The sequence below is a fragment of the Thermobia domestica genome, chromosome 16 (genome assembly GCF_964235325.1).
Source record: "Thermobia domestica chromosome 16, izTheDome1.hap1.1, whole genome shotgun sequence".
NCBI classification, from domain to species: Eukaryota; Metazoa; Arthropoda; class Insecta; order Zygentoma; family Lepismatidae; genus Thermobia; species Thermobia domestica.
Window position 1 is genome coordinate 2,540,865 of NC_137469.1, and position 18,234 is coordinate 2,559,098.

The following is an 18,234-nucleotide window of genomic DNA, read 5'->3' on the forward strand; positions in this document are numbered from 1 at the left end:
GTCCTAGAAACTATTCGAATTCGATATAGATCCCGAATAATAAACTTATTTTCTTTCCAACAGCATGAAGCCATTATGATTTATGGAAATTATTTTCTATCAATTATTTCGTATGCTCGATGACTGAATTTTAATATGTTAATAAGACCATTTTGAATATTTGTAGCGAAGATGCCTAAGGAAGCTTGTTACAGCTGTTTTGTAGGGAATTTTATCTTGATGTTTCAGACCGACCAGAGAGTTGTAATGTCGTTGACTATATTCTTGTTTGTATCTCATGTTTTTCTTTTAATAGGTCTCATGTATTTTGTCTTGTAGAGACATTTTACGGTGCATTTTACGAGAGCATTTGTATCTTGTGTGTTTACACATTTTTTCTAGGTGGAAGACGTATGTTATGTTCCAGGGAACATACGCGTAGTTTTCTGAATATTAATGTTTATATTTCAGTTTTGTGCAGAAACATTTTGTAAGTGCCTATGGTTGCAGGCCTTTTCTCGTTTCTAGTTTTGCCTCGCAGGTGTCGATGGCATATTTCGTGTGTAAGTACGTGTAGTATTACACATTTTTCCCACCTATGGTTTTGGTCAATTCATGGTGTAATGACCATTTATTTTCAGGAATGTTTTGACTAGTGAGTCAACTTCCTTGATTCAGACCTTTGAAAAACTTGGATTAATATTGAATAGTTTTCAACGCTTTATTAATAAATTTTTTGCAGATAGTAGCCACATTTTCTGGTAACCCTACAATATTTACATTTCTGGAAGTGAATAACAACCATTATTCTAGGCCTACGCTAATAATAACTTTGTTTCAGAACGAAACCATTTGTTGTATTGAGCATTATCGAATTAAAGTCTCGATTTTCTCGACGAGCAGATGGCATTTGACCTTATGGCGTGCCAAATTTTCTTCATACATGTCAACGAGATCACGATCTTTTCTATGATATACAGAATCATGCTTGTTTGTTGGAATTACTATGAACGTCATCTTTGACACTTAAGTTTATTTTTTTCATTTTTGAAAAACGATTTTTCGTTCTTTTCTGCCAAACAACACGAGGCACAGTTAAAAAAAAAAGGACATACAGGTGAAAATCTTATTTTGTTTATATATTGTCAGTTTATCATGTGTTTACATTTCCATTCATTTTACCTTTTCAATGATTTTCGTATTTTTTAAACATATTATAGTGATATCAAAACTTTAACAATAATTTTAATATTTCAGTAACTTTAACATATTTGCTATTTGCATATTCATTCGTATTTTGATATTTTAAATACAGATATCAGTATATTTACTAATTTTTATTGAGATATTTGATAATTCTTTAAGTCGATGTTTTCTTGAATAGTTATTGAGTGTGCATATTTACTTCAAATTACACAAAATATAGTGATCGAAACGGAACACTTAAAACATTTTACGAAAAGTATTTACAAGTGTTAAAAAAAAAACAATTAGTTTTTTTTTTTTAAAAAAAAGTAAGAATTTTAATAGCCCTACAAACGCTTTTTGCACTTTTTTTAGTGAAGTTATCATACAGGTGTTGTAATCGTACTTCGTTTCTCACACCAGTGTTAAAAAAAAAAAATCTCCCCTTCTCCCCTCATCAACTCATCGTTGGAGAACCATGGAGGATACTCACACAGGAAGACAGTATGGTTTCAACATGTGAAGAAACGGAAGATAAGGAAACCCAACTGCACCAATTGTTCAAGAGGATCTTATTACTTCATGGAACACTTGGATTGGACATTGCTCATACAGGAACCTCATCATGTTGTAGTGAGTGAACAAGTTCTTTAACTATTTTAAATAGCCCTTTTTCAGGTGAAAAACCATTCATCGTCTATGCACGTAAGTCTCACACCATATGAGTGTTGCCAAATAACTAATTTTAAATTTTTGGTGAAAAACCTAATTTTATTCATACTTCGTCATACGGCCAAGGGTTCTCAACCTGTCTACGTGTGCACTTAACAGGTCGTTCCACTTTCGGACACCATATATAACCGCTACCAGGTTATAGAAGGACTTTTTGTGGACACTCTGTATATTTCGTGAAGACAGTGATTATTATTTTCGATTTATACTTTATTCTGCAACGCACATAAGTTCTTTCTTCGGTGGGAATTGCTTCTTTCCCACACAATTGGACAAAGAAGTCTTTCATCATTTTTCATATATATATTTAAAACATTGATTTTGCTGAGAACATTTCAGTTAGTGACTAACCATTTCAGTGTTTCTCCCTGACTTATTATATGCACAGTATATATTCTATAGTTATTGGGAACTGAAGTAAGTGCTTTCTTTAATCGCTTATGGAAACATTATAATAGATTAGAGAAATACGGGCTGACCAGATGTTCTAGCAACCAAAGTGGCACCAACTGCGTTGTTCTGCAGTCCGTTATCTGTACTTTCTCACGCCAAAGTTATCGCCATGTCTAGTGCATTATAGGCAGTTGACCAAAATTAACATATATTATTTTCCGTATTCTGTTTGTATGTGCATACAGGTGAGTTAACGGAGTGATTTTTGAAATGAACTGCCAACACTTTTCTGTTGACCATTGCAACCCGTAGCTTGAGCTTGGATGCTCAGGGAGTTTGACTCCAGGTCTGGAAGCCGTAACTACGCGCATCGCGTCGAGCTACAGATACGACTTATTGTGAAGGGGCACAAGCTATTTAGCCGGTGAAGGACGATTTCTTACGGCTAGCCCCAACTAGTGAAATCCCAGGTCCGCAGACCTTGTGCGTTTAAAATGTTATATACGCGCCCGCCAACAGCAGTATTCTACTTTGGAGAATTTCCTGTTTAATTTGATGAAGAATCACCTCTACGTTTTAGGACGGTTCAGCGTAACAACTGGATTCATCGTGGGACGATCCAGACAACTTTTCCCCAGTGCTAACCCCCCAAGTGTGTCAATGGTGTGTGAGAAGCATTTGTGGTGATATCTGAATTATAATCATATATATATATATATAGGGCTATATTGCCTGAAAAGGGCAAAGCGTGATTTCAGCGACTAAAATTGTTATGCATCCTCAGTGTTCAGTGTTGTGTCCATTCCTCTTCGTTTTTTTTTTTTTTTTTTTTTGTGTGTGTGTGTGTTCTAATAAATAAGTATAGTGTTATTTAATCCAGTGTGTTTTCGTTGTTTGTATGAGTGATGTTTGTGTGCGTTATGGTCTGGATGACCGTCTGATCGTCCGTGAGGTTTTCGAGACGAGACACCCGAACCTCTCGGCGCCTAATGCTCATCTCATTATTGAGACCGACGAGCTTTTTGGAAACAGTTTGTAACCTTTCTTGGAGAGGTCCTTCATCGTCCTGTCCAGGTAAGTTAAAGTATCAGGAGTATACTTATTGGCAGTACCACGAGCCGCCCGAACAGCGACACGAACTCAGGACGGTTACATCATCACTAAAAAGTGTCATGTTTACCCTAATTAATTTCATAATTATAAGTTGTCCTGTAGAAATAAATGACCAACAGCTACATGGTTATTAATATTCCACGGTATAACATAACCCTTTGTACTTTGGAACACAGCATTTGTGTGGGGGTCTCTATTTGTGCCCTTTTTAACCAACAGAACATAAGTATAAAGTTTAGTAAGTTCATTTCGATTTAATTTCTATTAATAGCTTCAGGGGTACACAATTGGTTGGCAAACTGTGTCTAGGGGTACGCGAGGGAAAAAGGTTGAATAGCACTGATCTAGACAACAATTATGAAAATGAATAAAAGAACACACTACGAAATAATAATTATAGTAAGTTTCTTCAGAAAGGCTTTTCAGATGAACTTAGGTTTACTATAGCCTACAAATAATAATTTTTGCATTAGTGACGCAACTAAGCGAGTTATCGCCCGGGACAAGAACTCGCCTTAGTGTCCCCCCCCCCAAAAAACCTGACCAACCAAACCAAAACGCTCCCCGACTACATCTGATATTGGCATCATACAGTAATTCTTTTATTCCATTTTTTTCTTCAAGTGGTAAAGCTTGATTTCAAAATTGCAGTACATACAGGGTAGGATTCAAAAGTAATGAGCCTTCGTTCAAAAAGACTGAGCCGATCGGTACAACTGACTAATAGTTTTCAAAATAGGCACCTCCTGCATCAATGCACTTCTGTAGGCGGCTTTTCCATGACTCAAAGGCTTCCCCGAAGGCCTGTTCCGGGATGGCTGCAAGAGCTGCCTTGACATTTGCTTTTATGTCCTCGATGGAGTCGAAACGTTTTCCTTTCAGCGCTGATTTTAAGCGCGGAAACAAGAAGTCAGGAGGCGACAAGTCCAGACTGTAGGGAGGCTGAGGTACCACAGGAACGTTGACTCGGACCAGGTAGTCGGTGACGATGAAGGCGGTGTAGCTGGGGGCGTTATCGTGGTGAAGCTTCCAGCTGTCCTTGATGTCTCTGCGCTTGCGCGCGACGCTTCTTTTCAGCCTTTTCAGGACTTCCTGGTAGTAAGCAGCGTACATTGTCTGTCCGGGCGGGACAAACTCGTAGTGGAAGATCCCCGTCACTCCGAAAAAGGCGATGAGCATGGTCTTCGTCTTCGATTTGCTCATCCGCGCTTTCTTGGGAAGGGGTGAGTTTGAGGTGTGCCACTCAGCGCTCTATCGTTTTGTTTCTGCATCGTACTGAAGAGTCGCCGGTTTCACTTTTCCGAGAAAGGCAGGATCGCCTTCGCATAATTGCAGCAGTTTTTCGCATCGCAGCACTCGGTTCCATTTCTGTTCTTCAGTCAAAACTCTCGGCACAAGTTTCGCGCAGACTTTCCGCATGTGCAAGTCCTCGGTAACAATGCGTTGCACCGTTGTCTCCGATAAGTTCAGGGCTTCTGCTACTTGGTAGAGGCTAAAACGCCGATTCGTGTTCAAAAACTCACGCACTCGCTGCACATTCACGTCAGTACGGGCCGACAACAGGCGTCCAGACCGGGGTTCGTCAATCACCTCTTCCCGGCCTTCACGAAGAGCATTGTGCCACTCTTTGACTTGAGAATAGGACAGACACTCAGTCCCAAACGCCTGGTGAAGCATGGCGAACGTTTCGGAAGGAGACCTGCCCAACCGGAAGCAAAATTTGATCGTGCAGCGTTGCTCTAACGAACTTTCCATATCGACGTGTCAGGCACCACCGTATAAGGGCTACTGTTAAGGCCGATGCTACCGCTCCGAAAGCTGGGAACCAACTGACCCGCGTTGCTCTGTGAAGCCAACACCCACCACCATCGTCGCTGTCAAGCGGAGTGCGTTGTAGGGTACGCACGCGTCAGTATAAAGTGAGGCTCATTACTTCTGAATCCTACCCTGTAATTTAATTTTTAGTACAAGATAAAACACCAAACTAATTAGTATTTGATTACCAAATAATCTGAGCGTAGCATGCTTGATTTATCCTAATAGTCTTATCATAATAACTGTAAATCACAATGTTTTAGGAATTATATCGGGATGTGAATGTGGAGAATGAATCAAAAGTCTGTTGCTTTAGAATAGAATATTTAATTATGATAAACGGTCAAGGTGTTGTCGCGAGTATTATACTCGGACATTTTGCAAATTTCTTAAATCGATGTAAATTAAATGAAAACACATAAAGCTGGAACTAAAATTTAACTTTGCAGGCTTTTTTTTTTGGTTACAAAGGATTTAAAGTGTCCTCAAAAAATAACTTTGAAGCTGAGCTAACTTCTGCTATATGGATATCATCCTAAGGTTGGTGAGTCATTGTTGTCCTGTTAAATTTCTGAGGTAATTTTTTTTATGTTTTTTAGTTTACTAAAATTCCTTTCCTTGTCTTATAGCGAAAATAAATACTTGCCCAGTTTTGCGCCCCCCAATCCGGTGCCCGGGGCACAAGCCTCGTTCTCCCCCCCCCTTAATTATTTCACTGTGTAGCATAAAGAAATATTTCAACTTAAGGACTAATAGCTATTCACTTCAGAATCTTCTTTCTTCCGGTCCTTGAATCAGTTTTAAGGATGAGTAAACCTAGAAAAGTCACAGATGTAAGGCTTCCACAGATTTCATTGTTTACTCTAAGCAGACAGTAATTAAATTGCGAAGGTAGCTAATATGTTAATAAAATACTAAAGAAACTAAAAATAATTCTTACTTGGGTCACAGTACGATGGAATCAATGCAGTTATTCTCTTGAGTATATTCTCCACATCACTTGTAATAGAGCCAACGCGATATGAATCAAATTCTGGAAGCTCTTCTGGCCGGAAGTACTCATAGAGTTGCATCGCTCTGTCCCATGTTAAAGCGATTGGAGGAACTCCATGATCTTGCAGGTACTTGGACTAAAAAGAGAATTAAAGTATCTTTTCACATTCAATCACACATTAAAAAATCATTATTTATTAACCACATATAATATCTACTAAAGCTATTTTACATTCAAATCATAAACAACGGAAAACATGGTGGGCAGTGTCTATGAATCTAAAGCTAAAATTCCAATGTTAGTGTATAAGTCTGAGGAGAAAGAACGAATCTCAGTGTGGTAATCAATTCAACTTACCATTTACTTGGTTGCTAGAATTTTCCTATACTGTTTCGGGAGATTCGCTTGCCTTCATCGGTAGGTGGGAATTTTTTTTACCGGAAAATTATTTCACATCACTAAAAGTGATTTTCCAGTAAAGGACTCAAACGTGCCAACGAAGGCAGGCAAATCTGCTTAAACAGTGTAGGAAAATTCTAACAAGATACAGTATGTTTAACTAATTACTAGCAAAACCTGCGCTCTCCACACAGCGCAACATTCACATATGTGCATGAATCTCCTTGTCTTTCCTTACACCATCTGTGTATGTCCCTTTATATACACAAGTTAAAGACGTCTTGATAAAAACCGGCAAAGGGTATCATAAAGGGGAAATTTTTTCGATTATTTTTTCAATATCTCGCACCGTTTGCAAGACTGAGCCTACTTCCAGTTGAAGTTTCTAATTCATGTATGATCAGTGTTTTCTTTCTTCTTGCATGCAGTATGTAATAATCAAATACATTACACACACAATTAATTATAATGTCAGTGATATATGGTGTTCGTTGGGCAAAACACTCCAAACAATAAAGATTCCTGTTAGATTTTAAAAATGGTTAACCTTTATTTTTCATTATAATTTGGTCATGAAACAAACGCCTGAGAGATATACAACCTCTGCATATACTATGTTGTGTTGAATTTATTAATTCATAGGATATGATGCTTTACTTTTTTAAAATTTCAACACTTCCAGTGTACCTCTAAAACATGCAATAAATAAAGAAATAACGGTCACTTTTTTTTTTTTTTTTAAATATTCAATTAGAAGTGGACAATCTAAACAAAATTTGGAATCGATCAGCAAAAACGGCACGTTTCTAGCACTTGTGGTTTTCGAGATCTCACTATCGAAAGGATTGAAGGCAAATATATAAACTTTTCTTTGGAGACAAACCTAGCATTTTAATATACACAGACTGTTAACACTAGTCAATTTCCATTGTTAAACAAGTACTCAGAAGGCTATCGTAGGGCAGGAACCCAAGACCTCCCAATTACCAAGCAATAATATTACAAACACATTTACTAACACTTAGTCTGGCACTATAGAGACTCGAATTACAAAAGGTACTCAGGAATTTAGGATAATATCACGCAGAGATCACTCAACAGATATTCAAATGTCTGGTGTAATAACAGGATGTCTATCGGTCACGAAAGTCACAAAATTAGAAAATAGTCATGAAGGTCAAAGAAAAGTTACGAAATTTAGCTTTTGTGTCACGATTTTTTTTTTTTTTTTTTTTTTTTAATCCGAACAAATCTCAGAGCAGACTGGAAAACTTTATTCTATAAAACGTCAAAATTCACCGCTAAAAATGTTTATGGTTGGCTTTAGACGCTACCAAATCGCAACCAAAGGACGTTTCTATCACATACATGAAAACTCGGCCTAATTTCACCCAAATTTGCCGCTTGAAATAGAGTGAATATACTGAAAGTGATGTCAGAAGACACCAAGGTTTTATCGCTCCAGGGAACAGCCTTTGAAAGAATAGATAATACAAAGATAAGAGCTAAAGAATATATGTATTGTTATTAGTTTTTAAATGTTACGAAATTTTAAGGTTTGGTAAAGAAAAGTTCACAAAAGTCACGAAATTTCATTTTAAAATTTTATCAGACACCCTGAATAACACACCTGAGATCATAGATATCATTTTCATCATTTTATTTTGGTGATCGAAATGTTATCACTGATGACAATTGGCAATCATGGTTCAAATAGAAAATGGAGCGTGCGGAAACAATTAAATTTTGAATGTTGTACCTTTAATTTTATTTATTTATTTAAATGTCAGTGCCTCAGAAAGATTAGCAAAGAAACTACGGATTAGGAAATTTTCACAGCAAGAGAGTCTAAGTGCCAAGAATACCAATTATTATATCCGAGTCTATCCTCCCTTTCAAGCAACTACAGTTTCCCGTTGGAAAGTTGTTTGCAATGGCAATTCACAAGGGCAGACACCAAGAGTTGCCGAAATCAATGTGTTATTATCATATTTCAAAGTTTAAAAGTATACTTTATTATGTCCAGCGAAAGATGAGAACGAGTTCAGCTAGTTTCTCTCATTTCTCAGCATGATCATGTAACACAAGAACATTAAATTACTTTACGATTTTAAGTAAAGTCTGTTTTGCAATGGAAACGAAACAAGGAAACATTGTTTAAGAAACATTTATTTTCTTAATTCACATATAATTCTCCGTCTTATACGTATATTTCTTGCCGGTTTAAACATTTATCATAAGGAACAACGAGTTTCTGGCATCATAGAGCTATGTTTTCTATAATGAAGGCCAGTTATTCACGTTTATTTTCTCCTCTTCATCTGTGTTTGAACGCTTGCCGCCAAGTAAGGTCTTCAAATGGCGGGATCGGGGGTAGTAGCTAAGTGCAAGTTCTAGGCCTATGACAGATGATAGAATTCCTGCCAGTCGCGATTCGTCATGAACATTTCCCCGACCATCCTTGAACAATGTGAACCGTTCTAAAACTTCACTGTCACTCACTGCATTGTTACCATATTTGACATATGTGGCGATGAATATTCTTAGCTGTTGCTTGCTGTTAGGAATCGGACGGCCGTATTTCACAGTCGGCGAATCGCTCGATTTTCTTAAAGATGTTATCTTCACACTACAAAGAGTACAGACTGATGCTGTGTATGCAAATAGAGTTGGGACCCTGTGTGAGCACTTATGCTTAAGACCTCGCGAAATTTTAAACAGTATTTATAATGGACCTTGCTTTAAAGAACTCCTAAAGCATTGCAATTAACTATTTTTCTTAGTTCCTCTCTATATATATCAGGGATACTTTGTTTCTTCTGAGTTGAGGTGTACATTAGTTCACACGGGGACAGCAACATTCATATCCTGTGAAGGAATCATTCCATACATTTTATAGAGGTTCATTTTACTCCCTTTGTGTTTACTAAGGCAACCCTTTAAGTATCGACTAATGGGGGAACTGTGCTGCTGTAGTAAAAGCAATGTTACAATTTCAACTGGTCTGTAATCAGAGACTGACACAACCGGTGGTTTACGATTATCTTTTCTTTAATTTTCTACTCACGTAATCATTGTATTTACAAACGGCAAACGTCTCATTACAATCCCTAATAATAAACTATCACGCTAATAGGTGGCGCTAGCATGCAGGCAGTTCGCATTTAAACAGTTTAACCTTAACTTAAAAACTGTGGTGTTTCAATTTAACTATTTCACAAGACAAGTTGTGTAACCTTATTTAGATTTAAGCATCATCATTTGTATTTTACAAGAATATACAATGATCATTTAGTTCCAACTTAAAACCTGTACTGTTTCACCTCAATTACTTGAAAACGGGTAAATGATGATGCTGAATATGAACATTCTTTGTTATTTATTATTAGCACAAGGGCCGCAACCGCATTTATATATCAGTATTAATATTTGTGTAGCCGCACGTTGTTTTTTTAGGAAAGCTCAAAAGTAAATAAATAAACTTGTTAATGTAATGTAATTACTTTAATTAAACACGATTTTAATCTATGGTGTACAGCGGGCCGAAGGCTCGGATGCAATAAAGTCCGTTTTAGTTATTTTAAACAACATATACATAGGGTGAACCTGAAAGATGTGCACAAACTCCGGGAGGTGATTCGTGACATCAAAAGAAGACAAAGTCCTCTTGCATATTGTCGAATTCCGCGTCGTGTACGAGTGACAGGGTTGCCAACTTGGAATCGATAATCGAATCCTGACAATTGGAACGAAATAGAAAGATGTGCACAGCGTACATGATGCGGAATTCGACAACATGCGTGAGAACTTTTTGCCTTCTTTGCACGAATCACCTTCCGGAGTTTGTGCATATCTTTCAGGTTCGTCCTGTATATACTATTACTATATTTGGTCAATAGTATATGTACATATATCGTACAACATTTGCTCACAAAGATGTTAAAAGTCAGATTCTAATTATTTATCAAATTTTAAAATGTCAAAAAGACTGAAACTACAGTTAACGAAGTTTAATGATTTATTTTTCTTTCAACAATTGAAAATAATTAATAATTAAAAATAATAATTGTTTGATATCTATATCAACAAATGTTCCAGAAATGTTACGTACAGAAGAAAACTGAATGGTAAGCTTGGATTCATAATTAGTTCTCTCAAATTATTTTAGCTGATACAAGTTTTCTTTCCAATCTTCAAATCATATATTAGAACCACTACATGGATTATTAAGAATAAAAATGTGATTTAATTGAAACATCAGGCTGTTCCAAATATATTGACACTAAATCCTAATCAAACTCTATTTTATCTTAGATTTAATAGCAGCACTAAAATTGAACCCAGGACCACATAAAAAGAAATGACGGATGTGAACCGTTTGAGTATGGACTGTGATTCCTGTTGACACCACTTTCAAGACTTAGTTTTCACAAATATCTAAACAAAAACAATCTGCCTTTAAGAAAAGAGAGTCAGTCATTATCTACGTTAATTTTTAGAGTTTAGTTCGTCCAGACTCCTTTACATGTTTACTCTGTCCGTGTCTCTATTCGTCCGGGAGACACACACACAAATAATTATCATCAATTTTGGCCAGAATGGAGAGGGTGGGGTCAGAAGTTAGGAATCAAGGAAGTTCATGCAGGTAACATTGAAACCGAAAGTGATAGAGTTCAACCACTTCCGGTTTAAAAGCTCATCGCTATACACTCAAAAACGGTAACAGACAGCGAGAAGCTGTTTTCTGCAATCAATTAAGTGTAGGAAGGATATATTTCATTTTCACTCTAAGCTCTCTATTAAAACTGGAAGTGGTTATCAATTAAGACACTATAATGCCATGTAAACCAAACTCTTCCACGTGCTGTACACGTGGCACTGCTATTTGTTTATTTATTTATTTCACTGGTAGAGTTAAATGGTTTGTGTTATTATGTTCTATCATAAGTCTGGTTCGTGTACCGTGACTGGTCACCAATTTGAAACAAGTCTTGTTCCAGATAGGTACTACTTCAATGACAGGAAAAGGAAATAGTCACTGGGAGCCAAATCTGGGCTATACGGATGGTTTCACACTTTTGAATTGTTGTAGCAGTGCTTTAATTTGGCGAGCAGCATGGAGCAAAGCATTTTCATGTAGACCTTCTGGACACCTTCACTCAAAATGTCAGGGCGTTTTCGTCGGATAGCTTCATGTTACGTGGTCAATGTTGCACAATAACGATCGGGAGCTACGAAATGGTTATGCTTCAGATACTCGATCAGAATCACACCTGCCAGAGGGTGTAACCTTAACCTTTCCTGATTATAATCTAGCGTGTTTCCACTCCATACTTCCCCTTTTGCTTGTTGGGAAGAAACGATAAAGCCAGGTTTCGTCGTCAGTAACGATGTGATCAAGGAAGTTCTTGCTGTCAGCGTGGTTCCGCTCCAAAAATACGAGACTGCGTGTCATTCGTGTGTCTTTCTGCTACTTGGATAAAGTACGTAGAACCCAGAGGGCGCATATCTTGGAATAACGCAACACATCAGACACGATACGCTGCACGGCACCATATCTCAATTCTAGCTATGATGAAATTAAACAAACAGTTACCCTTCGACCAATCTCAATCATTTCTTTCACTCGTGCTGTGTTGATGTCCATCTTTGCATAGAACTTGGACGACCGTTGACTGTCATTGCTTTTTCACCATATACTTCCACGATCTGACTGAGAATGTCCGATGACAAACATTCTTTGCCCACAAGAAACGAATCACGGCTCGCAACTCCAAGAGATCAGTTTTCTAAATGCCTTGCCATTTCGGTCGCTCTGACGAGTCTGCAAATTCACAATACCTACCACTGACAGACCACTAGCGCCATCTATTTCCACTCTCGGCGCTCCAAGTATTACTGCTTTTTTTTTTTTTTTTTTTTACCCTCTTTTAGTGAACATGAAGTAAAAAGGGAACAAATCATCATTGTTGCAATTTTATTTGCAGACTAGATCTGGCCTGTGGCTGTACCTATGTAGATAATAAGGCTGGATCTATATAGAAAAAAAGACTAAAAGCGAAATATTATTTGATGGAATTGTAAAAGGCAAATGTCATGCTAAAAACACAAAACTTATACGTTTTCTGATACTAGCACGGTCATTGATACTCAAAGCTTAAAAATCCGAGTGTAAAAGAAGACTGGGATCATCTTTGAGTAGAGGTGATGAAGAATGAAATTTAATAAATTGTGAGAGAGGGGAGAAGAGATGTAAAAGGAAGCCTTTCGTTGTGAGTAAAGATCTTCATTTGCTATTGTTTTCTCCAGAAAAGTAACTTCCTGTAGGAGGACGAAAAGCAACTCCCCACTATCGTTAAAAGGCCGAAAAAAAAAAAGCAGGGATCCCATCGATTTGGTTTTAAAAGCCAGGGACATTGAAGATACTTTACAGTTTAAGTAAACACCCATTCTACTTTTTTACAGTTATCATAAATTAAAATATTTCCAAATCTAGGTTTACTATTGCAATTTTACCGCACAGACAAAATACCATGGAATGCATATTATAAGCATGGGTAAAATTGTTTAGTGAAATTACGACACTATTCTTCCATCTTGAAACATCTGCAAAAGATGGGACTGAGAAGTGCTCTTTAACATTTGCATTCGATTCAAGGAGAAAAAGAAAATATTTCCCGAAATAAATCAATAAATTATGTTTGGAGAAAGAGCTGCTAGAAAGCAAACTTCGTGTTTCAGTTTGTTATAAATCTGGAGCTATCTTTTACAACATATTGCTGACTGTTCAATCTTGTACCTTGAAATGCTTTATTTATTATTATGTTTTTACACTTGTTCCTTTTTCCTTCTTTGCAGATTCTCTATCACATGATGCAATCTGTGTAATAAAGAGTAATCTTGTGTTCTGGTTTCTTTTTTGTCTGCTACAACCTCCTTGGGGCCGCTGGGGTCCCGTGCGATATGACGGCAGCACTTTTGGTAAGTTACGCTATTGTCAATTAAAACTATAAAGAAAATGAGAAATTTAAAGGAAAATGCGACACAGCCACCAGAATATATTATCAAATCGCTTGACTCCACCATTCTATGGAGACACGGTGCTCAGTGGTAGAACATTTAGCTACTGTTGGAGGATTCCCTGGATCGATTCCAGGCTGTCTGAGTTTCTGGTGGACAACATCGTGTTTTTATCTCGAAGTTCTTCCGTTTCCTCCCACACTCTTATTCCACCAATTCTTTCATAATCATTCACTTCCATTAATTATCTGTCTGCTTTAGCCTAAAGGACAAAATCATGAGACATTAAACTAAAGGCTGTTTCTTTTCTACTTTCCTACGTTGCCAAGATCTCTCAAGCAGTTGCAACTTAGAAATAAATTAGGCCTAATCATTTCTTATTACACTTATACTCCACGCATTTCAGTCCAATCCTCAAACTCCGTGGTCAACTAGAAGAGATGCTTCCATAACTCTTCTTTTGTCCACCAACATTTAATCGCACTGATTCAAAATGCCTACAACACAAGAAAAACATGGACTAAAAGATTATCCCTTTCAAAATTTGCTACAGTCGGGAATACATACGGCAAACTTGTATAATCCACTGACTGGCTATTCTGTATTTTCCTCTGAATTCTGTCCATTATAGAAAGAATCCGTCCAAGATTGTGCACCCCGTCAAAAGAAAATAGCAATGTTTTATTTTAGGGTTAGCAGAGTATTAAATAAATTCTAGAACAGTTCCTGTGAGTGATCACACTAAAGAAAACAAGTCAGTTCCACTTGTGAAACTACGGTAACTTCCAAACTATGATAATTCAATGCTGAAACAGGAAACAGTATATCTTTAACTTGCGATTGCAATAGAAGGATGAGGTTAGAAATGGAACCTGTTCTTCGGATTTATTACTAGACTCATGTACAGAAGTTAATAATGTGGTTGAAGGATATATTACACGGAGAATCAATCGTATATTGGTAGAAGGTGGAATTCCTAAATAGTAACAAGTGTGAGAAAAGGCATATAATGGACAACAGGAACGAAAATGCAAAAAGGCATTAAAATCAGGAAATATACCCACGTGGTATTAAATGAAAAAAGAAAGACGTACAGGAACATAAATAGTGTTGTGTGATCTTCCCGTACTACAAGACATGCAGCACAACGTGACTTAATGCAGAGGATGGAGTTATCAATATGTGGTTAGGGATGACTTGCCATTCTTGGGTTAGTGACTTCCTGGGCGCGGGAATGGATCTTGGAGAGACGTAAAATTCGCCTACCAAGCGTGTCCCACGCAGTGATTCGGGTTTGGTGATCAACTGCGTAAATCGAATGATTATGAGACTCAAGATACTCAGCCACTATTCCAGCTAGATGGGGACGTATATTATTATCCATTAGAAAGACAGGACCCACTGCATCCCGAAACAGACGACCATACTGATCCAGGGTGTCATTCCAATACTGTGCGCCTGTCATGGTATCACATGGGAAGAAAGTACTGAGGTGTGCGAGACTCTAAGATGATCCCAGCCCACACCATGACTCCTCCACACCTGTAATGACACAGTTCAGGTGGAACGAACGGTGTTCCAGCTTCTCTCCAAACAAATTGACGTCGAGAGTCACTGCTGAGACTAAACCAAGACTCATTTGTGAACAGGACATGACGCCATTATTGCTATAGTGCTGCCAAAATTTCTTGGACCGTGGCAAAAATGCGAACTAAAGCTCACACCCTTAACACACCCACGCGTTGAACCAATAAGGGTTCAACTGGTGCTAAGCGCGAGAGCCTTAGCGAAAAGGAGTGGATTCCTCCAGCCGATAGCAGCGCTTGTAACGGAAGACTAGGTGTCAAGTCAATGTGGTGTATCTTTAGATTCATACATGATGTTCTCTGCATCAATTTTAACAGGCTCTTCTTTGTAGTAGGGCCAATGAAACACACCCTGCTGGTCGTGTGATATATAAGTCAACCTCAGCTACCAGTCTATACACTGTAAACCTTGAAACGGTAATAACTGTAGCAGTTGTGAGATCTGAGGCGGTGATATTTCTATTTCGTCTGTCTGTTAAACATAATAAATGCTTCTCTTGAGTAGTGGTATTCCTTGGATAGCCACAAGAAGTTTTCAATCTGTTGAAATCGTCCCTAGACCCTTGAGATGACATTCAGTGGGACACCGAGTTCACGCAACACTTAAAACTCGGTCTGATCATTTTCAGTCGTGCCACGATTCTTAAACTTATGATATTATCAATATGGTTTCTTCGCGCCATTTTACTACATTAGCATTAGCAATAAGATCAACAATATGACTGTGAGTGACTTCTCGAACACAACAACACTCACCGCATTCTCGACATCAATGGATTTATTCAGCGCCTTCAAGTGATAATATTGAGAATCATTTGTGGTAACCGGTCAATAATTTTCACATAATTTAAGTTGTGTACATAGGAACCAATATTAAACCTGTAAGTTCTACTAAAGTTTACTACTTACGGATTCAGTAGAAAATTAAGAACTGACATTAAGCTTATTTTTGGGATGCCGAATCCATATTAAAAAGCATATTTCGGTCTATGGTGATCAATATTAAAATCGGAAATTGTCAATTTCTACGACTTCCGGTTTCAATGGAGCAAGTTTTCTCGACCTGTTTCATATCATGACCCTCGTCCCCCGTCCCCTTGTTTTACCACATCTCCTTGCTAGCGACTCCCGTAAATACAAGGTAACCGAAAAAAATCTTGTCGTTTCTGACATCCAATTTGATAAATCACTTACAGAGAGGAAACGAAGTTACATACAAGCCGAAAAAGCGATGGAAATTTAGTGTGATTATTGACTTGGCTCAACTATTGGACAGTTGCACACACACAGCAATTACATCTCGTCCAGTATCAAAGAAAAGTAAAACTACCGAAGCAGTTCTTTCGGTTGTTTGCTGTATGATTTTAGGATGGTCTTGCCAGAAGCCGCATCGAGTGGTCGAACACATCAGATATTTGAGAAGGATGCCGGAAAAAAATGCATCACAGGGTCGGGAGATCTGATCCTTTATGATGAACTCGCGGTGAACAAGTGTTGGAAGACAAGATTCGGAATGCAGCCATAGACAGAGAAATCAATTAAGCATGTGGTGAATTTGTCGACCGATTCCAGGTTTCCAATAAAAAAGTCATACTTTATCTATGCCGCATAGGAAAGCACACAGTTTGAGCAAGCTGGTGCTTCACACACTGTCAGCAGCCACCAACGAGTAACAGCCTCTTTGTCGTTGCTCTCTCGCACCGCGAAACACCCATATTTGGTCGAGTGCTCACGACTGACGAAAAGTGGGTTCAGTATAACGAAAAGTAGGTCCATTATTATATTCCTTACCGTACCAGACATTGGTTGTAACCTCACCTCACGACCACCTCTGCACCCACGTAAGATCATGCTCTGTGTCTAATGGGACTAGTGCGTTACGAGCTCCTACCACCAGGCCAAATCATCACCACGGACTATACTCGCATGCATGGTAGCTAGGGGGGGCCATGTATTGCAGCAGGAGCCAGCGTCAATTAATTGCAGAGGTGTGCTGTAATAATAAAAAAAAACGTGGCAAGGGTGCCCAGGGATACCATTCAGTGACTCGGCTGGAAGACTGCCATCCACCATACTCATTGGATCTAGCACCATCCGATTATCACATGTTTTATTTCCTTGACAACTACTCTGTGGGAGATCATTTGATAATGATGCAGACCTGGAGCACACACTCATGGACTTACATATTATATGGAGCCGGCTTTAATGCGAGGCTGAGGAATTCAGAGTTGATTGACAGGTGCGCCACCCCGTCACCAAGAAACGGTCACTCGACGGTCCTAGGCAGGGTTGCCAGTGCGTTGTCAAAAAAATCACCTAATATTCACTTAATTGAAAGAGTTTATGCAAATTATGCAATCCCTATCGAAAGTTTTTTTTTAACTCGTCATTTACAAATTTGCATAAGCAGTTACCGTATTTGGGTACATTTTGCATATTAATCACTTTCTATATTTTATAACCACCCGCGTGGCGGAGCGGTCTAGCAGTTTAGTCTTCCATTGCAAGATAAAGGGGTCAATTTCGCTGGGGACTGCTGAATGGAATGGTTCAAATCCCACCTTATGCATGAGAAATATTTTTTTTGTTTGATGACTGACAATTTTGATGCGCTTGGAACAGTTTTCTTCTGTAAATAGAAGTCTTGTATATCACCTATAACGCACCTGTCAAATTCATCACAATGAAACCTATACTGTTCCGCTTGAGGTCGTTTTTTACCTGGGGTGGTGAGGATGATTCACCACCGTCCAGTCCCTCTTTCCGTATGTTTGTCATATTTCACACAGAGATCTCTGTATACGTGGACATACGCAAATCAGGCTGTGATAACAAATGCTTTAGTTTTTTCTCCCTCGCTTCTTCGTCGCACTGCACTATTACCTTCCTTATTACTTCTCTAGCTTTGCTGTGTATAGTTTGACCTCTCTTACGCTATGAAGCCATTGTTAAATGAATAATAAGCAACAAAACCGTAACCACAACAGTACACAAGAAATAACCAACTCACACTAA

The 18,234-nt window shown here is 38.2% G+C and overlaps 1 protein-coding gene across 3 annotated transcripts in view; it reads right to left on the minus strand.

Annotated features, from left to right (window-relative positions):
* The window catches only part of LOC145672879 (uncharacterized), a 210,181-nt gene that overhangs the window by 79,358 nt on the left and 112,589 nt on the right, over positions 1 to 18,234 (minus strand). For all 3 annotated transcript variants that reach the window (XM_081742065.1, XM_081742067.1, XM_081742064.1), the window contains exon 19: positions 6,158 to 6,347. In XM_081742065.1, the coding sequence (XP_081598191.1) occupies positions 6,158 to 6,347 (190 nt within the window). The remainder of the gene's footprint in view (positions 1 to 6,157; positions 6,348 to 18,234) is intronic.